This window comes from Chenopodium album, chromosome 11 (genome assembly GCF_948465745.1).
Source record: "Chenopodium album chromosome 11, dcCheAlbu1.1, whole genome shotgun sequence".
NCBI lineage: Eukaryota > Viridiplantae > Streptophyta > Magnoliopsida > Caryophyllales > Amaranthaceae > Chenopodium > Chenopodium album.
Window position 1 is genome coordinate 46,551,334 of NC_137844.1, and position 19,562 is coordinate 46,570,895.

At 35.8% G+C, this 19,562-nt stretch overlaps 1 protein-coding gene and 1 long non-coding RNA gene across 2 annotated transcripts; both read left to right on the plus strand.

Annotated features, from left to right (window-relative positions):
* Nucleotides 1-8,454: 8,454 nt before the first annotated feature.
* On the plus strand, nucleotides 8,455-8,892 carry LOC145566702 (zinc finger BED domain-containing protein RICESLEEPER 2-like). The gene has a single exon (XM_081626036.1). It carries the CDS (start codon nucleotides 8,455-8,457, stop codon nucleotides 8,890-8,892), a length of 438 nt encoding a protein of 145 aa, XP_081482162.1.
* A 9,200-nt stretch (nucleotides 8,893-18,092) lies between these two features.
* Nucleotides 18,093-18,864, plus strand: LOC145568978 (uncharacterized). Its single transcript, XR_014096034.1, has 2 exons — nucleotides 18,093-18,539; nucleotides 18,622-18,864. It is a non-coding gene; the product is annotated as an uncharacterized LOC145568978 (long non-coding RNA).
* Nucleotides 18,865-19,562: the final 698 nt, after the last annotated feature.

Consider the following 19,562-nt stretch of genomic DNA (forward strand, 5'->3'; position numbering starts at 1 on the left):
TGGTCAAGTTGACACTTGATCCTATTTAAATATAAGAAAAAATTAATAACCTTTAACAGTTGTTAAATTGATAAAAAGAGGGCATTTATCAAGACTAGCACAAGTATCACAATATTGTAAGATGAATCTCAATGTTTACTGAAGTTTATCAAGGAAAGAAGCAAACGAATCCAACAGAGTGCACTCTTCCTTCTTCCAACAAATGAAAAGGTATTAATAATAAGATTAGAAAATAATTCATCTTTCAGATTGATCATTTTAACAAAAAAAAAAAAAAATTGTTAAAACTATACATAGCAGTAATGGCGTATCTAGCATTTTTTTAAGTGGGTTCAAATAACATAAAAAGTTATATTAAAACTATTCACAAATTAAATTAACATATTACATAAAACTACAAATATTATAGTACACATTGTTAACATATATAAAATTATGTGTATTGATATGCAGTAGAGGTTAGATTACTCATAATTTTTATACTATCTTTCTCATATTAAATAATTCAATGTTCAATAAATCATCTTTTAAATATTTTAATAATTAAAAAAAAAAATTAGTGGGTCAATTGACCCCATAACTTTGACCTTAACAGTTACTCACCTTACCCCAATACTCGCTCATGTTAACAAACTAAAGTAGACGAATTAATTTAAATGTTTGATAAAAAGTCACAAGGTAATCACTCAATTGTAGTCACAAGATAGGTAAGGTAACCAAAATCGAAATTATACTTCAAAACTTGTGATATTTTCAAAGTGTATTGTTCAAGAAAATAATATGAGATAAGATGTTTCATTTAGAAAATTAGAAGTAAAACAAATTTTGGACTAAAGGTAAATTCAATCATATTGAATAATTGATCCTAATCTTTTTGAAAATAGCACAATCTTAATTTTACCAAAAAACCTCTCGAATGTTACTACTTTTTGTGATAGATTACTAAGGTCTCTAATAATCCATTAATCCATATCAACATTGTGTCGTCAATAAATTGATACAAGAAAAGAGACAATTAATGAAAACTATGATCCTCCATAGAAGCAAGATAATACTACCTCCGATTTTTTTTAGTTGCAACTTTGGGGTATTACTTGTGAGATATAAAATATTCCAAATTTGCAACTAAAAAAACAAAAATCGGAGGTAGTATTTGACTAACTAGCACCAATAAAGTAATATTCTAAAATTTCGAGCTTGCATGGCATGAATAAAGAATTAATTCATAGTAATACCAACACAACAACAAGTTCTTAGAAATTCATTATACCATTTAAAGAACCAATTAGTTCAAGTGTCAAAGCAATATTTTCTTTCTATTCCTCCTTTTCCTTTTTATTATAAGAGCATTTAAAGTTAATTAGTTGACATTCAATAGTACACATGTTGACTAAGAAACCTCAAAAACCTATGTATGGCTTCACATATATTAAGATACATGCATCATCCTGACGTCCTAAATGACGCTCAAAGATCACATTGGACATGTACAATTAGTATAGGGATCAAGGTTGCACTACAAGGAGATTCCAAGGTAAGGAAAAAAAGAAAACACAAGCATTAAAACAATGATAATTTTTTTTAAGTCACAAAATTTGATATACATTTGATGGTCTAGATTAAATAATATAGAAACCTTTTAATTCACACATTCCATAGCTCAATTCGCACATCTCAAATCTCAAATAACAACCTTTATTAAACCAAACAATTTCATCGACCATATATTTCTTTCTCTCTCTAGAAAATTCTCCTCCTTCTCTCTAGAAATCCTAGATTTTATCCTTTCACCGCCTCAAACTTTTACTTGTCGGCGAAGGGTGACCCTACCTTTTGTGGGTGCTCTCGCCGGCGAGCTGTTCATTTTTCTTTGTCTTTCTTTATGTTTTTGGTTAGTTTTGGTGTGGGTTAGGCTCGTTATTGCCACGATTTACTTTGTTGTTTATGTTGTGGTTACTCGATTACTCGAAGTGGTAACTTCGTTCAAGCCCACTGGAAGAAGCTCCGTTTTTAATTTTATTTCTTTTCTTGTGGTTTGAGTTCTTTTAGAGGGTTTCTATGCAGGGGATTTCACTTGTGGCTCCACCGGTATTGTTCAGTAATATCGCCCTTCTCTAATCTCATCTTGGTGTGTTCTAGTCTGTCTAGGTGTGTTAGAAGTTCTTGCTTTGGTTTTTGTATGATTTGGGTGGGTGTTATGCTGTTAATGTTGGTTGGGGATATCATATGTTCTTGCTGCAATTGTATTGGGTTGAACTTGTGTTTTTGATGTTTTTTTTAGCATGGTGGGATTAAGGCCTTGCTTGGTAATGTTGGGACTCATGTTTCAATTTGGGCTTTAGGTTATAGGTTCCAACATTATTTCTTAGAATTTTGGTTCCTTTGTTTGTGTGTGCAATCAATAGAGTGTGGTGGCCGGTGTTTTCATTTAGGGATGATGGAAGAGTTCATAGGAGATCTAATTTAGGATTCTCAAGACAATTCTCAATTTTTATTGTTTATTATTTTTTTTTTTTTATGTGGGATTCATTTCTTGAGTTACAATTGCTACGATGTTGTGGGTTAGGTTAGGGATTACAAAGGACCCTTCAACCTCGTGTTTGGTGATGATGGCCAGTAGAGCCATGATTGTTGTTAATCAAATCATGATGGAGGCTCCTCACCTGATGATGTTGAGGGAAGCAAGTTCCTCCTTGAAGGCCAGACATGGTCCTAGTCAGGTGATATCTGGTATTGAGTTACTAGGGAGAGTAACTCTCGATCAAGGATCCCAAGATGTTCGTTTCTTGTTCGGGCCTTGGGATGACCTTAGTGGCGAGTGTAGATCCTCGCCTATAATGACATGGCAATCAAGTTTTGAAGAGGTAGTGTTCCCTCACATCGTCTTCCATCGATGTTGTTTCTCGACCTTTAATCTAGGCCCCTTTGTGATTTTCGTTATCAGTTCCTTCACCTATTTTGCTCCTTATTAGACATCATGTGGTGGCAACAGGTTCATAATTTGCAGGTAAGTTTTGACAGGGTTTGTCTTGCAGGTATCCGCTCTAATTTTTGGGGTAGCAATACTCTACTTCGAATTTTTAGTCTAACCAAAGCTTATTGTTATAAGGTTTTAGCGTTTGTGCTTTGTATTTTAGCTTCGTTCTTCCTGTAATGGTACTTAGTGTGTGTCTTATAGGTTGTTTTATGTTCTTGTATTAGTTTGTGATTAGGTTGTAATATTGTTTTTATTTAATAGAATCTTTTGTCAAAAAAAAAAAACACCTTTCATTAAACCTATTTCTGGCAAAGAACTAAAAATATTAACTCTCCATATTAAACTTCAATTCTACTCACACTTCAATTAAATATACAAGCCTGATAGCCATTCAATTCTACTAACTATGATAGGAAAAATATTATAATAAAATATTACATAAAAAATATTACAATAAATATTACACATTATTGTACTCTTGTGCATATTATCATCTTAAGTAAATATCGCATGTAACTTCATTTTTTTGTAGTTCCTCAACACTCCCCCTTGGATGTCCACGTGAAATGCGTTATGGGTTGCCTCATTAAAAACCTTAATATGTAGAGTCCTATGGGATAAGAAAAAAGAGTACAATGAAATTATATTATTATAGGGTTTGGTATACTGTCTCGTCAAAAACCTTATCAAGGAAAACCCAATGGGATAAAACCTGATCAAAGGAATAAACAGTGTAGTGCATATAATACTCTTCCTGATTTCGACATAGTTCATGAAGATATCGCATTTTGATCTTGTGAGCAAATTGTCCAAATTTTCTTTGTAGGAAGTGATTTGGCGAACACATCGCCGAGATTCTCACAGGATTGGATTTGCTAGACATTTATTTTCGTTCTCTTGCTTTTGTAGATCATGTGTGAAAAATAGTTTTGGGGATAGATCTCGTATTCCTTGTAGGTACCAGAGTAAGTATTGAATTCCCTTTGAATGTCTATACGCCCGTGCGTGCATTGCTATACCTGGCTAACAAGTTCACAGAGTAGGCTATGTTGGGTCTAGTGTTGTTAGCTAGGTACATTAATGCTCTAATTGCACTTAATTTAAGTATAATACTTCTGGACCTATAATTTCTTCATTTTCCTCTTGGTCTGAATGGATCGTTTAACATATTCAGACAATTAAAAACCATTGGGGAGTTGATTGGATTTTCCTTGTCCATATAAAATCATTTTAAAACTCATTTTGTATAGTTTGATTGATGGACAAAAATACCATTAATCAAGTGCTCAATTTGCAATTCAAGGAAAAATTTAATTTTTCCAAGATCTTTCATCTTAAACTCTTTCATCTAGCACTTTGCAGTTCTTTCAAGGTCATTTAGGGTTTTGATAGATATGACCCTTTTCATTATGGACCACCGTATCTCAATTTAGCAACATTAAAAATTAATTATTATAAAAATGATAAAGGGTCCACATTATTTTAGATTGTGATTCAAAGTTGAGTAACTTGATTTGGCAATATTTTTCTACATTATTGATTTTCTTTATCTGTTAAATTGGATAAACATATTAGCCTTATATTAACCCTGCCCAATAATAAAAGCTCTGTCCATTAAAGGTCTTGTCCATTAAAAGTCCTGTCCATTAAAAGTCCTTTCAGCTTGGCCCAGGCCCTATTATCATTGGGTTATCCTAGCCAATAACCAGGTCTGGACGAGGAAGGCCCTATTATCATTGGGTTATCCTAGCCAATAACCAGGTCTGGACGAGGCTTTATCTTCAGGCAACAATCTAAAAATTGATCTGAGAATAGTAGTTAAATTAACAGATACATAGGTAGTTATCCTACTATAAGTTACACTCTAGTAAATTAACTAGAGGACCAAAGATTGGTTTGAATAAAAAAAAAAGTATATCTCAAGAGAAACATATATTGCCTAGCAAATTTAATGCTTCTTGTACTTGAATTGTTTTCAATTTCCTCAAGATTCCAAATATGCTTGTAAATAGTAAAAATTTGTAATAGTTGCACAAAAGATAGATGCACCAACAATACATTCATAATTAGAAGATAAATATGTTGCCCATAACTCTTGGGTAAGGGTGAACACGATCTAGTTTGGTGTGGTTTGAGTACCTGATGAGTGCCATTGATGACACTCAAATGACATTATTTTGGGATGATTTTAGTTGCTTTAATAGCTTTCTTTATTTTTTCCCCTTAGTTTTAGTCTCTTTTTCTCTAGTTGGTCTTATTATAGTCTTTTCTACCTTTTTCTTGTATTTTTTGTGGATTTTATTGTCTTTTCCCTTTTACTTGTTTTCCTTTCTTTATTTTCAGGACTAAGGTGAAGTCCAAGGCCCTTTATGGTGATTCCTCGGGTTGGAAGATGCTCAAAGTGCAAGGTAGAAGCTCTTATATAGCTCACAAAGCAAGGGATGGCTTACTCCAAGACTTGATGCTTGCTCCCTTCTACTGCTCTTACATGAAAATATGGTGTTGAATCCACCGCCAACTCATTTTGGGACTGTCATACCCAATGTCAATCAAGAGTAGCGCATCACTTGCGTTGAAGAACGCACGGTGGAGATCCCCTGCTCCAGTGGCGCGGGTGCGCAATCGACGGGCATGGGCGCGCAAGGTGCTGGCACGAGCGTGCAAAATCCGCGTGTGGGCGCGCCACCTGAGTACCCTATTCCGTACCCCCATTTTTGCGGCTGCGCATTCCAGAGAGAGGGGCGCGCTTGTACGGGTTTCTTTTGGACGTCCACTTTATTTCTCCTTAGTTAGTTATATATAGGTTTTCCTTCTATTTTTAGAAGAGTTTTTTTAATTTTAATATTTTGAAGAGAATTTTGAAGAAGCTAGGGAGAAAAGTTTTAGGGTTAGGTTTAGTCCTTAGATTCTAGAGAGAGAAACTTGAGAGAACTTGGTGATTTCTACTTTTGATTTCCTTCTACTTTGAATGTAAGCACAATTCCTTTGATTTGATCAAATTTTGTAAGAATCTTCTTCTACTTAATTTAATCTTTTGCATTGGATTTTGATTAATTGTTGCAATTTCAAGTTTGTTGATTGGTTTGATTCTTAATAGTTTGTTTGCAATGATGATGATAATTTTGATGCTTAGTTTAGTTTTGTTCTTTAATCTCAATATGCATAGTGAGTAGATTCCTTGCTAGGGAGATGGTGAAGCATTCATAAATGACGGATCATTGCTAATTGATGGATTTTGATTGATTGAATGTTGTGATTAAATTGGTTGATAGAATTGTGCATGTGATTGAATTGATAAGGAGTAGATAACCTTGATTTTCAAGCTAGATTGCATTGTGATCTCTAATGACATGAACCCTTGATTTAGGGATTGCATTATTGATTGAATTTGATTTGCATAGTCATTCATAGAGGAAACCTAGTTTGAATTCTAGGAGATAACCTTATGAATTCACTTGATTGCAATTACTATCCTTCCCTTACAACATTTGGTAGATCAATTTCCCCTCAATTAGCATTTCTATCATGAATGTGTGGATCCTAAATCCCTAGTTCTAGTGATATTGAATTTCTATATATATATATTGTTTAGTTGTTGAGACCCTAGTTACACTTCCTACTAGGGCTGTGCGAAATTGGTCCAGACCGTATTTTAGACCTGAACCGGACTGGACCTGGATCAGCCCGGACCGGACCTGCTGATTCCGGGACGGTCTTCGGTCCAAGGAAAAAGTGGATTCTGGGTTTCAGGTCCGGTCCGGCCTAAACCCGGATTTTAATAAAAAAAGCAATTTAATTATAAATTTTTTGGGAATTTTCTTACTTACTGACTTACCCATTACTCCATTAGGCCATTACCCTAACCCTAACATTTTCAAACTGAAACAACTTCTCTCCACTCTTAGCGCAGTCACAGCTCACACTCTCACACATACTCCATTTTTTCCAGCGACCTTAGAGCATCTCCGATTCACCGTGTGCCGCTGCTTCTACATCGGAACTCTGAAAGTCAAGTTAAAGGTATGTATTGAATTGCTGAACTTTAAATCTCCTTGTTCGACATCTAATGTGTTCAATTACTTACTGCATTGCAATTTTACATGTTAACTATACAAAGTATCTTTTAAACGGCTCATTAATGGTGAATTCAGAGAAGAAATACATGGATTATTTATAATTAAGGTTTGAATTATTTTTGTTTGCTGCTAATACTTTAATTGGTTAAGTAAATAATAGAAAGCATCATATAATTATCATCTTTGCATACAAATATAGTAGATTTGAGAATATAATTATATAATAAGCTTAGTTGTTTCTACAAAATGCATAAAAGATATTCACCAGAGTACCAGACCACTAAAACACTAAGTACCAAGCACTAAGCACTAACGTTGCTCTTTAATTTATAGTTGGTTCTATTTTATGTTGTACAGATTTTTGATATTGTAAGGTGTAAGTCAGTAACAACGGATTCATCTTCGTGCAATGTAAGATTTTTTATAATTTATTCTTGTAATTTTTTTTAGAATTTAATTTGGTGGTAAGTTGGTAAAAAATTTCTGTTTGTTAAATATTATATAGATGGAGTCCATGGAGAGCTCTCAATCCAAAAGTTTACAAAGTTTAATGGATGCGGTTAGTAGGACATATATTGAAGAGTTGCGCAAGTCTTTACCTCCGGACAAGAAGTTGACAGAGGGGCGTCAATATTTGGTTAGAAAGAGCAAGAGGAAAGCACCTTATTGGCAGTACTACATCGAATATGTAGATGATGGAAAACTCCGGGCAGAATGTAAGTTTTATCCTGCTAATTTTGCTGCTGATGGTAATATGAATGACTCAAAAAATGTTAAGAATCATTCTGAAAAATGTCTTGCTAACCCAGTAAATAAAAATAAAGGTAAAGGAACACAAGCTGAATTGTTTTTTGGGAAAGGGAAGGGGATAAGGATAATGAGGAAGGTGAAACAAAACTGAAATATGGAAGTGGAACTGTGAGCTTAAAAGAAGTTAGAGATGCCTTAACCTATATGATTATTGTTGATGAGCTTCCTTTTAGATTTGTAGAGAAAGCTGGTTTTAAATATTTGATGGGTGTTGCTTGTCCTAGATTTAATTTTCCATCTCGTACAACAATTGCTCATGATTGTCTTCAACTTTATCATAATGAAAAGACAAAATTGAAAGCCATTTTACAAAATTCTCAAACTATTTGTGTGACAACTGATACTTGGACATCAATACAAAGAATTAATTACATGTGTCTCACGGCTCATTTCATTGATAATGATTGGAAATTGCACAAAAAAATTATTAATTTTTGTCCAACTTCTAGTCATAAGGGTGAAGCTATTGGAAAAGCGGTTGAGGCTTGTTTGGAATTTTGGGGTATTGAGGATAAGTTGTTTAGTGTTACTGTTGATAATGCTAGTTCAAATGATGTTGCTTGTGCTCACTTAAAAAGAATGATTCAATGAATGGGATGTGTTGGTGATGGAAAATATCTTCATGTTAGATGTATTGCTCATATTATTAATTTGATTGTGTGGGATGGTATTAAAGAACATGGTGTATGCATTGATAGGGTTAGAAATGCTGTTAAGTATGTTAAAAATTCTCCTGCCAGAATACAAAGGTTTAAAGATCTTGTGCAAAAGTCTAACATTGATTGCAAGTCTTCTTTATCTTTTGATGTTCCCACTCGTTGGAATTTAACCTATACAATGTTAGATACGGCTTTGAAATTTCAACGTGTTTTTAGTGCTATATCTTTGCCAAATGGGGAGTGTTTAAAGGAAAATGAAAAGCCCCCGGAATTAGATGATTGGAAAAATGTGGAGAAATTGGTAGTGTTTTTGAGAGGATTTTTACTTGTTAACTCGCCGCATTTCTGGTTCTCTTTATGTTACTCGTAATAGAGGTATGTTTGAGATTGCTGCCGTGTATAATATGTTGAACAAGTGAGAGGAAAGTTTGGATGACAATTTCAAAGCAATGGCCATTTGATAAGTGATATTTATGTCACTCCTAGGGGTAGTGTTTAGGTTAATTTCGTGTTTATTTTCCCTTATTTTACCTTTTATTCTCTTGTTTTCTCTTTAATAAAGCTTCTAGTTTAATTTGGTAATTTTGGAGTGTTTTAGTTTATTTTCTTTATTTTATTAGTTTTAGTTTATTTTCGTATTTTATTTAATTCTATTTGCTTGCGTAGTTTTAATTATTTTTAGTTTAGTTTTATGTCTCTTATTTTCTATTTTATTTCATTTTATTTTATTTATTCCTATTTTATTTATTTTATTTTATTTATCTTGGTTTTATTTTATTTCATCCTCTATTTATTTTCATTTTATTTTATTCTTATTCTTTTTCCCAATTCCTTTCTCGGTTTTGTGTGTAGGGTCCCGGGTTTCATGTCAAGTGAGTTCGGAACTCGGGAACAAGTCGATGTGTGTGCAGTTCTTTGCTAGCTGCTGACTGTTGCCCACCTTAACCTTCACCCCACCATCTCCTATCCTCCACCACACCAACTAAACACCAATTCCCCTGCTCCATCTCCCCTGTTCTCATGCACACCAGAAATCAAAACCCCCTGCTCCAATTCACACACCAGCAGCAACAATTCACACCCACCAACAATTCACAATCCTTTCCCAGCAATCACTCACGCAACTATCACCAACTCACCTGCGAACAGCCACCACCATCACCAATCACCCCCGCAACAACCACCAATTACCACCAGCCACCGTCATCCACCATCTTTAACCTTCCCCTGCTCCTCACGCACTCAACAACAACAATGATCACAGCAGCAACCACGCACTCCAACCGTCAACCAACCCGCAAATCACAGCCGCAATTGAGCTGCTCCCTGCTACCACCGTTCCCTCGCATCATCACAAAGCAAAGCCGCCGCACACAGCAACAGCCCCAAATCAGAGCAGCCCGCAACCCATAGCTCCAATTCATCTCAATTCGCAATACCCTTCAGAGCGGACGCTCACTCCTCTGAAGCGGCCGCTCCATTCTTGGTTTAATTTCACCAATTTGAGGCAGAAGATCAGAGCGGACGCTCCGATGAGTATCAGCGGCCGCTCCGAGTTTCGCGTGTGATATTGTACGGATTAATGAATTTGAGCGGCTGCGATTCCTTCCATTAATCGAACGGTGGGGATTAAGTGATGATTGCCAATGATGATTGATGATGGACGGTGAAGATGATGGTTGATGATGCTTGATGGTTGGTGATTAAATTAGAGCAGCCACGAAAGGAGAAGGATGATGAAGGTCGTGGGTTTGATGGGATTAGGGGGGTTTTGGGTTTTATTTTCCCTTTTTATTTTTAGTATTAATTATTTTAATTATTTTTATTTTCTTTGTTTTCTTTATTTATTTTTCTTTTCTTCTTAACTTGTATAAATACCCCTTTGGGGTTATTTCCTCTTAACTAATCATCCATCTATTATTTTCTACTCTCTAATTAGTTTAAGGAGAGCTTCTCTCTCTAGGGTTAGCTTAGGATTAGGTTAGTTTAGAGAGAGAAAGTGAGGGTTTCACCATTGTTGAACTTGGATTTTGAAGAAGAAATTGATCATCTTTTCTATTGATTTACATCTTCAATCAATGAGAATCTCTAACTCTCTCTCCTCTATTTTTATTGCTTTATTTTTATTATTGTTTTAGTTGTTGGTATTACTTGTTAATCATGTTGATTCTTGGTTATTTGTTAATTAATCTTGTTATTATCATGATTAGTGAGTAATTTCCCCATTAAGGGGATGGTTGTGGTGTAGTTGGATCTTGAGCATGTTCTAGGTTTAGAGTTGATTTATTTGTGATTAAAGTCTTTATATGCTTGATATTCTTTAATCTTCTTGCAAGTGCACATTGTTGGTTGATTAAAGGTGAATCTTTGCTAACAAGGAACGGAAGTTGACTTAGTTAAGGTTCATTATTATCGATTGTTATTTAATAGTACCTCCTAGTATATGGTTCTAATGTGGAAACATAGAGGCTATGTTGGGAGAAGCCAATTGACCCCGGAAGGCGGCTAGATTGGACTCTTTATTTCGATATTTGAGCATGTTTAGTTCATAATTAATTCAATTTCTATGCCTTTGTTTATGTTCAAGTGAATGCTATACCTAAACCATTTCCCTTAATGTTTTATTTCTTGTTTTAGCATTTTTAGACTTTAGTTTATTTATCTCCTATTCCGGACTAGCTTAATTGTCGATAACATTTGGTGGTGTTTATCCGTTCTCTGTGGTTCGACCCCTATGCTTGCCTTATACTCGTATTAGGTTTGTTTAGGTTGTATAAATTGTATTTGATCTAGGGATAGACAATTGACGACGCGTTTATTCCCTTGTCAAATTGGCGCCGTTGCCGGGGAACGGCTTCCATTACCGTTGTGTTATCTTATTGAGACTAGTCCATTGTATATATTTTTCCTTTGATTTATTTTTGTTCTCTTTGTTTTGTTTTTGTTTTTGTTGTTGAAAAATGGCACGTTTTTCTTTTCCTCAATATGATGGTGAGCCTTTCTATGTCTATTTCCATAGACTTGTAGAGTTTTTGAACTATAGTGGTTGTAATCCTGGTGAAGCTTGTGAGATTTGTTATTATGGAATGAATGAACAAACGAGATATGAAGTTGAAAGTAGGTTTAATGGTGAATTTCAAGCATTAACGGTTCATAGTGCTTGGAGCTTTTTTTTACGGTTCGCTAAGGATGTACGCAATAGGGCATGTAATGTTGCTAATTTTGATTCTCAATGTGATAATAGTTTTATTGGTGGCATGAATCCCCATGATTTGTCTTGTGATCCTATATGTGAACCTAGTACAAGTGATTTCAACTCTTTTTCTCCTATTGTTGATGATGAATCTCATTTGCTTGATTATGTGCCCTTTCCCCAATATGATGATGCTCATGTATATAATGTGAATGATCCTCCCTCCTCATCTTCTTGTTTTTACGTGGCTCCAAATGATTTCCCTTATGCTTCTAATGAATCCTTTTATGAGGGTAATTCTATGGAAAATTTGAAGGAAGAGAAGATAATGAAGATAATGGAGATGATGGAGAGGTATAACGAGATGAGGGAAGTTGAGAATAGGGAGGTGGAAGCTAGAATGAGGATGCTTGAGAGCCAAATTTTCCAATTAGCCAACTCTCAAGAAAATGCCCTCCCTTCTTCTTCTCTTCCCCATATGAGTGAGGATCCCATTAGAGAGCATTTGAGTGATGGTGAAGGAGTAGAGAATGAAGAGAGTGTTGATTTTGAAAATCCTAATCCTCTTTCCCATCTTGATGAGTCTCAAGTGTATGTTTGTGACCCTTCAATCTACGAGTATATAGACTCTTTTGAGGTAATGTCCCACGTATTTTTCGAGAGTCATATGAGGACTTATAGATTATTGGATGATTTCATCGAGAACGCTTCTTGGGACTTAGATGAGTTTGAGATGAATCTACCTCCATTCATGCATGATTTTGGGACCTTGGGTTTTGAGATAGTTGAAGGAAAAGTTGTCTATTGTGGTGAAAAGGAGGATAAGGTTGATCCCCTTGGAGTTTTTGAGCTTGAGGGAGGTGTAGATCGTGAGTGCCCTTCGTTTGAGGACTCTATAATTGATTTTCATGCCCTTATTGGCGATGTGAGGCCTTGTGGTGAGGGAGTAGCTACCCCTTTTCCGGTTTCTCATACCCCTTTTTCTCTAAGGTTTGACCACATCCTTTCTTACCCTATTTCTCTCCCTTCCTATCTCAAAGAGCCTATTGGGGAGCCGCCCTCTATGGATGATTTTCATGCCCCTCCTTCCATCATTGTTGAGGATAAGAGGAATTTTGCCAACAAAAAAAATTGTGATGAGGATTTGCCTTTTTCCTTTTCTTTCCATTCTTCTTTTCCTTCTTCTACTTCTTACTTTCTTGAGTTTCCTTTCGATCCTTCTTCTTCTTTCTTTTGGCATCTCCCTCTTCACTTACGTGCAATGATTTTGTTGCACGTTCTTATTTCGTCATTTGCCTATCTACACCCCCATGAAATGTGTAGTAGTGCATTTGACAAGCTCTTGCGTGCGTTGAATTATTATTTCCTAGAGCGGTCTTGCTTGGACGTTAAACAAGCCTTTGCGGGAAGTAACCCGTGTTTTATCGCTTTCATTTTCTTTTGTTTTTAGATTAGATTTTCTCTCATGGACGTGTTTGTGTTCCTTGCTAGGTACACAACTTGATATACTCTTGCGCATTGGTGATGATCAAGAATCAAGGAAATGTGCCTCAACTTACCTATCATGTGGAATTCAAGCCTTATTTGTAGAGAGTGTGGCTCATATGAGGTTATTTCGGTTTTTTTTGTGTGATTTTGCATTTATCCCATATCCGGTAATATCCTTCTTTTCCCTCTCTCTCTTACTTATTGTGACTTGAAGATCATGTGTTGGTAATGTTGGATTAATTTGTCCTTGTTTTCCCCTCCTTGGTTTCATTGTTTATGATTTGAGAGCTTGGTTTCATTCAAGCTTGGGGGAGGGTATTCTATCATGTTTGGTGGGATGTTGATTCATATATGCCATGCACGTGAGTATATGCATTTCCATGTTTTTCATGCTTTTGGAAAATCCAAAAAGATTTTTGTTTACTTCAAGGCAAGTTTAGCAAAAATGTGTTTTGTTTGTTCTTATTTTGGACATTATATCTTTTGGAATTGTTTACTCTTGAATGCCTTTCTTCCTAAGTGGTTAATGTGTGCACGGTTTGAGAGTGTCATTGGTTGACTCTAGGATATTACATGCTAAGGTAGCTGGGTTAAGAACTTTTAGGGCACCATGAAGCCTTAGTTCACGGGTATGTGGTAAGACGGTGTTGCTCTCTATAGTGGATTTGGCACCCTTAGTTGGTATTTGCTTAGTTATAATCCCATGTGAGGTAACATTGTTCTAGCCTTCATCACTTTGTTGTGTGGCGCATTTGGATCCTTAGCTATGCATGTCTTGATCCTTGTTTTGAATTATAGCTCCCAAGATCGTGACCGAAGCACTCTAGGGGAGGAAAAGGGCACTTCTTTCTCATTTTTCTTTATCTTCTTTTTATTTTGTTACAAATTTGATTTTCTATTTTGCATAAACCTACTTGCTAACCAATTTGAGCCTTATGTTTCCCGCTCTTGTTTAAACCGCATTACAAACCTAGTGGCCTATGTTAACCAACCCTTATAGTTAGTGAAGCATTGGCATGTGAGGTTTGAGTTTTGAGAATGTTGATCATAAACAAGAAGCACTTTGAGATTTGGTTAAAGTTGAGCTTGTGATGAATGATGTAATTCATGGAAATCAAATGAAGTTTCAAGAAAAAGCCGTCCATAATTTGAAAAAGGCAAGGACAATGAATAAAGTAAAAAAAAAAAATTGAAAAAAATTGAATTGAAAAAAAAAAAAAAAAACAAAAACAACAAAAATATTTTAGATGGATTCATTTTCTTCCTTAGTTTAAGCATTGAGGACAATGCTTTGTTCAAGCTTGGGGGGAATATTGTGTGTTTGTGTTGAATAAGCTTTGGGGAATGGCATTAGTGGTATTTTTGCTTGATATTTAGTGAATTCTTGAGTTATTTTTGAGTGTCGGCCGCACTTTTTGCTTCACTTAGGAAATATCACCAAATTTTAAATTTTTACCCCGCCTTAACCCTTAGCCTTACGTTACAACCAATAAAAAGACCCTTAGACTCTAGTGGGTTAGGTCAAAAGAACGGTGGAGGGAGATAGACTTCAAACCTATGGAAAGAGTATGCGTAGTTGAGACGTCGGGATTACCTTCTCAAATTTCTCATTTCTTTATATTTTTCCGGTTCCTTCGTGGAATCTTGAGAAGCTAGCTTAAGGGTTGATTTGAAGCTAGTGGAGAGAACGTGGCCCGATTGATTGGGGCTAGGGTGGATTGAGTCCTAAGTAGTTCTCTATGCTTAGCATGTGTTATGTTTCAATCAACCATTGACATCTTGGAACGTGCATACATTTGTCCATTTAGAAAGGTTTGCATTCATTAGTACTTGTCCTCATCTCTTGTCCATACATGAGCTTGTGTTTTTCTTTTTCTCTTTGTGTTTCTTTTCCTTTTGTTGCCTTGCCTTGGTTTTTGTCGAGAGTTGTGGGGTAAGCTCTTAGGAAACCCTCACGAGACCTCACTCGTCCTCATAGGCGACTTTGGGGTTTTAAGGGCTTGTTGTAGCTAAAAACAACCGTGATTCCTACGACAGTGAGTTAGTGTACATTCTTTCTCTTTGTTTCTATTTTTGTTTCTTTTGCTTTCAATAATTCCTTCTTGTTCTCTTTTGCCTTAGCTTTGCTCGAGGACGAGCAAAGGTTTAGCTTGGGGGAATTTGATAAGTGATATTTATGTCACTCCTAGGGGTAGTGTTTAGGTTAATTTCGTGTTTATTTTCCCTTATTTTACCTTTTATTCTCTTGTTTTCTCTTTAATAAAGCTTCTAGTTTAATTTGGTAATTTTGGAGTGTTTTAGTTTATTTTCTTTATTTTATTAGTTTTAGTTTATTTTCGTATTTTATTTAATTCTATTTGCTTGCGTAGTTTTAATTATTTTTAGTTTAGTTTTATGTCTCTTATTTTCTATTTTATTTCATTTTATTTTATTTATTCCTATTTTATTTATTTTATTTTATTTATCTTGGTTTTATTTTATTTCATCCTCTATTTATTTTCATTTTATTTTATTCTTATTCTTTTTCCCAATTCCTTTCTCGGTTTTGTGTGTAGGGTCCCGGGTTTCATGTCAAGTGAGTTCGGAACTCGGGAACAAGTCGATGTGTGTGCAGTTCTTTGCTAGCTGCTGACTGTTGCCCACCTTAACCTTCACCCCACCATCTCCTATCCTCCACCACACCAACTAAACACCAATTCCCCTGCTCCATCTCCCCTGTTCTCATGCACACCAGAAATCAAAACCCCCTGCTCCAATTCACACACCAGCAGCAACAATTCACACCCACCAACAATTCACAATCCTTTCCCAGCAATCACTCACGCAACTATCACCAACTCACCTGCGAACAGCCACCACCATCACCAATCACCCCCGCAACAACCACCAATTACCACCAGCCACCGTCATCCACCATCTTTAACCTTCCCCTGCTCCTCACGCACTCAACAACAACAATGATCACAGCAGCAACCACGCACTCCAACCGTCAACCAACCCGCAAATCACAGCCGCAATTGAGCTGCTCCCTGCTACCACCGTTCCCTCGCATCATCACAAAGCAAAGCCGCCGCACACAGCAACAGCCCCAAATCAGAGCAGCCCGCAACCCATAGCTCCAATTCATCTCAATTCGCAATACCCTTCAGAGCGGACGCTCACTCCTCTGAAGCGGCCGCTCCATTCTTGGTTTAATTTCACCAATTTGAGGCAGAAGATCAGAGCGGACGCTCCGATGAGTATCAGCGGCCGCTCCGAGTTTCGCGTGTGATATTGTACGGATTAATGAATTTGAGCGGCTGCGATTCCTTCCATTAATCGAACGGTGGGGATTAAGTGATGATTGCCAATGATGATTGATGATGGACGGTGAAGATGATGGTTGATGATGCTTGATGGTTGGTGATTAAATTAGAGCAGCCACGAAAGGAGAAGGATGATGAAGGTCGTGGGTTTGATGGGATTAGGGGGGTTTTGGGTTTTATTTTCCCTTTTTATTTTTAGTATTAATTATTTTAATTATTTTTATTTTCTTTGTTTTCTTTATTTATTTTTCTTTTCTTCTTAACTTGTATAAATACCCCTTTGGGGTTATTTCCTCTTAACTAATCATCCATCTATTATTTTCTACTCTCTAATTAGTTTAAGGAGAGCTTCTCTCTCTAGGGTTAGCTTAGGATTAGGTTAGTTTAGAGAGAGAAAGTGAGGGTTTCACCATTGTTGAACTTGGATTTTGAAGAAGAAATTGATCATCTTTTCTATTGATTTACATCTTCAATCAATGAGAATCTCTAACTCTCTCTCCTCTATTTTTATTGCTTTATTTTTATTATTGTTTTAGTTGTTGGTATTACTTGTTAATCATGTTGATTCTTGGTTATTTGTTAATTAATCTTGTTATTATCATGATTAGTGAGTAATTTCCCCATTAAGGGGATGGTTGTGGTGTAGTTGGATCTTGAGCATGTTCTAGGTTTAGAGTTGATTTATTTGTGATTAAAGTCTTTATATGCTTGATATTCTTTAATCTTCTTGCAAGTGCACATTGTTGGTTGATTAAAGGTGAATCTTTGCTAACAAGGAACGGAAGTTGACTTAGTTAAGGTTCATTATTATCGATTGTTATTTAATAGTACCTCCTAGTATATGGTTCTAATGTGGAAACATAGAGGCTATGTTGGGAGAAGCCAATTGACCCCGGAAGGCGGCTAGATTGGACTCTTTATTTCGATATTTGAGCATGTTTAGTTCATAATTAATTCAATTTCTATGCCTTTGTTTATGTTCAAGTGAATGCTATACCTAAACCATTTCCCTTAATGTTTTATTTCTTGTTTTAGCATTTTTAGACTTTAGTTTATTTATCTCCTATTCCGGACTAGCTTAATTGTCGATAACATTTGGTGGTGTTTATCCGTTCTCTGTGGTTCGACCCCTATGCTTGCCTTATACTCGTATTAGGTTTGTTTAGGTTGTATAAATTGTATTTGATCTAGGGATAGACAATTGACGACGCGTTTATTCCCTTGTCACCATTACAATGAAAAAGAAGTTTGATAAGTATTGGGGAAATGTGGACAAAATGAACAAACTAATCTACATTGCTGCTATACTTGACCCTCGTACTAAGATGATTGTTGTTGAATTGACACTCACCGACCTTTATGGTAAGGATATTGGCACTAAGGTTGCTACTGATGTGAAAGAAGCTGCTTACTCTTTGTTTGATGAGTATAGAAGTAAGTATCCTTCTGTTTCTCATCAAAGTGGACAAAGTGTTGATGATATGCCAATTGATTCAAATGGGGATCTTGATATAGGAGAAGGGAATGAGTATGAAAAAAGTATTAGGGACAGAGCTAAAAGGATGAAAGGATCTGGTGGGTATGTAAAGAGCGAGTTTGAGAGGTATTTAAATGAACAATTAGGTGTGGAAGAAGAAGCATCGGATGCCTTGACTTGGTGGAGTAGAAATGGACATCGATATCCTATTCTTTCACGCATGGCACGAGACATATTAGCTATTCCGCTGTCCACAGTTACATCGGAATCCGCTTTTAGTGCTGGTGGTCGTCATCTTGATCCATTTAGGAGTTCATTGACTCCTAAGGTAATGCATTTTTTCTATTTTATTTGCTATACTTAATACAAGTACACAATACACACTAAATATGTTGAATTTTGTTTTTTTTTTATTTATTTTTTATTTTTTATTTTTTTTAACTTATGAAAGATGGTACAAGCTCTCATTTGTACACAAGGTTGGCTACGAGCTAAGGGAGTATCCGGAATTGATGTGGAGGAAAATGTGAGAGAGTTAGAGGAAGTTGAGAAAGGTAATTATAAATTGATTACTTATTTTTCTTCATGTTAATAATTTTCTCCATTCTCATTGATATTTTTTTGCCATGTTTATAGAATTTCAAGGTACAACGTTGGATGAAGATGATGATGTTGTATATGTAGACTCTCTCATATGATTCCTAAAGTTTGATGGATCAAGAAAGATCTTCTTATTGAAACTCTTGTTATAAATCTGCCATGTTCAAAACTTGTCATTGTATTTCTAATTTGGTGGACTTCTGTAAATTTTAAATAGTACTTAAATAGTTAAATGTATTCTAAACTTGTAGTAAGATTTGTTGACTTGTAGTACTTATAGACCTTTGACTTGTAGTTTTGAACTTAATATATATGCCTTTTTAATAGGTTTTTATTAGAGTTGTCAGTTTCTGACCCGAACCGTTTAATTCGACTGTTTCGAACCAATCCGAAAAGGAACTGAACTGTTTAAAACCCGTATTTTGGAAATCAAAAACTGACCCGACCTAATATTTTCCGACCCGAAATTGAATTGAACCGAATTTGTGCGAACTGTTACTAACCCGACCCGTTATCAAGCCAAACCGTCACAACCTGAAACTGAAAGCAACCCAAACCGATTACGTCTAAACCCGATAGTAACCCGACCCATTTTAAACCGAAAACCGTTAAAACCCGGCAAAAATCCGATAAACCTAAATCATTCCAACCCATAACCCGTTGTAACCGAACCATTTATAATCCGTAACCCGTTGTGACCGAACCGTTTACGACCCGTAACCCGTTGAGACCAAACCGTTTAAAACTCGTAACTCGTTATGACTGAGTCATTTACAGCCTATAACCCAATATGTTTATGATCTAATCCGTTTCAATCCACTACTCGATAAACCCAACTTATTTATGACTTCACTTGATTATAACATGACTCGTTCCTACCGGTTATCTGACTAACTCGACTCGATAATCATCTGACTCAATTTTAACCCGATATGATTTGAACTGAAACCCGCTTCAAATTGGGTAAACTCGTTTTC

Excerpts from the sequence above, each read along its gene's own strand:
- LOC145566702 (XM_081626036.1), top strand. The coding sequence starts at position 8,455 with ATGGGATGTGTTGGTGATGGAAAATATCTTCATGTTAGATGTATTGCT.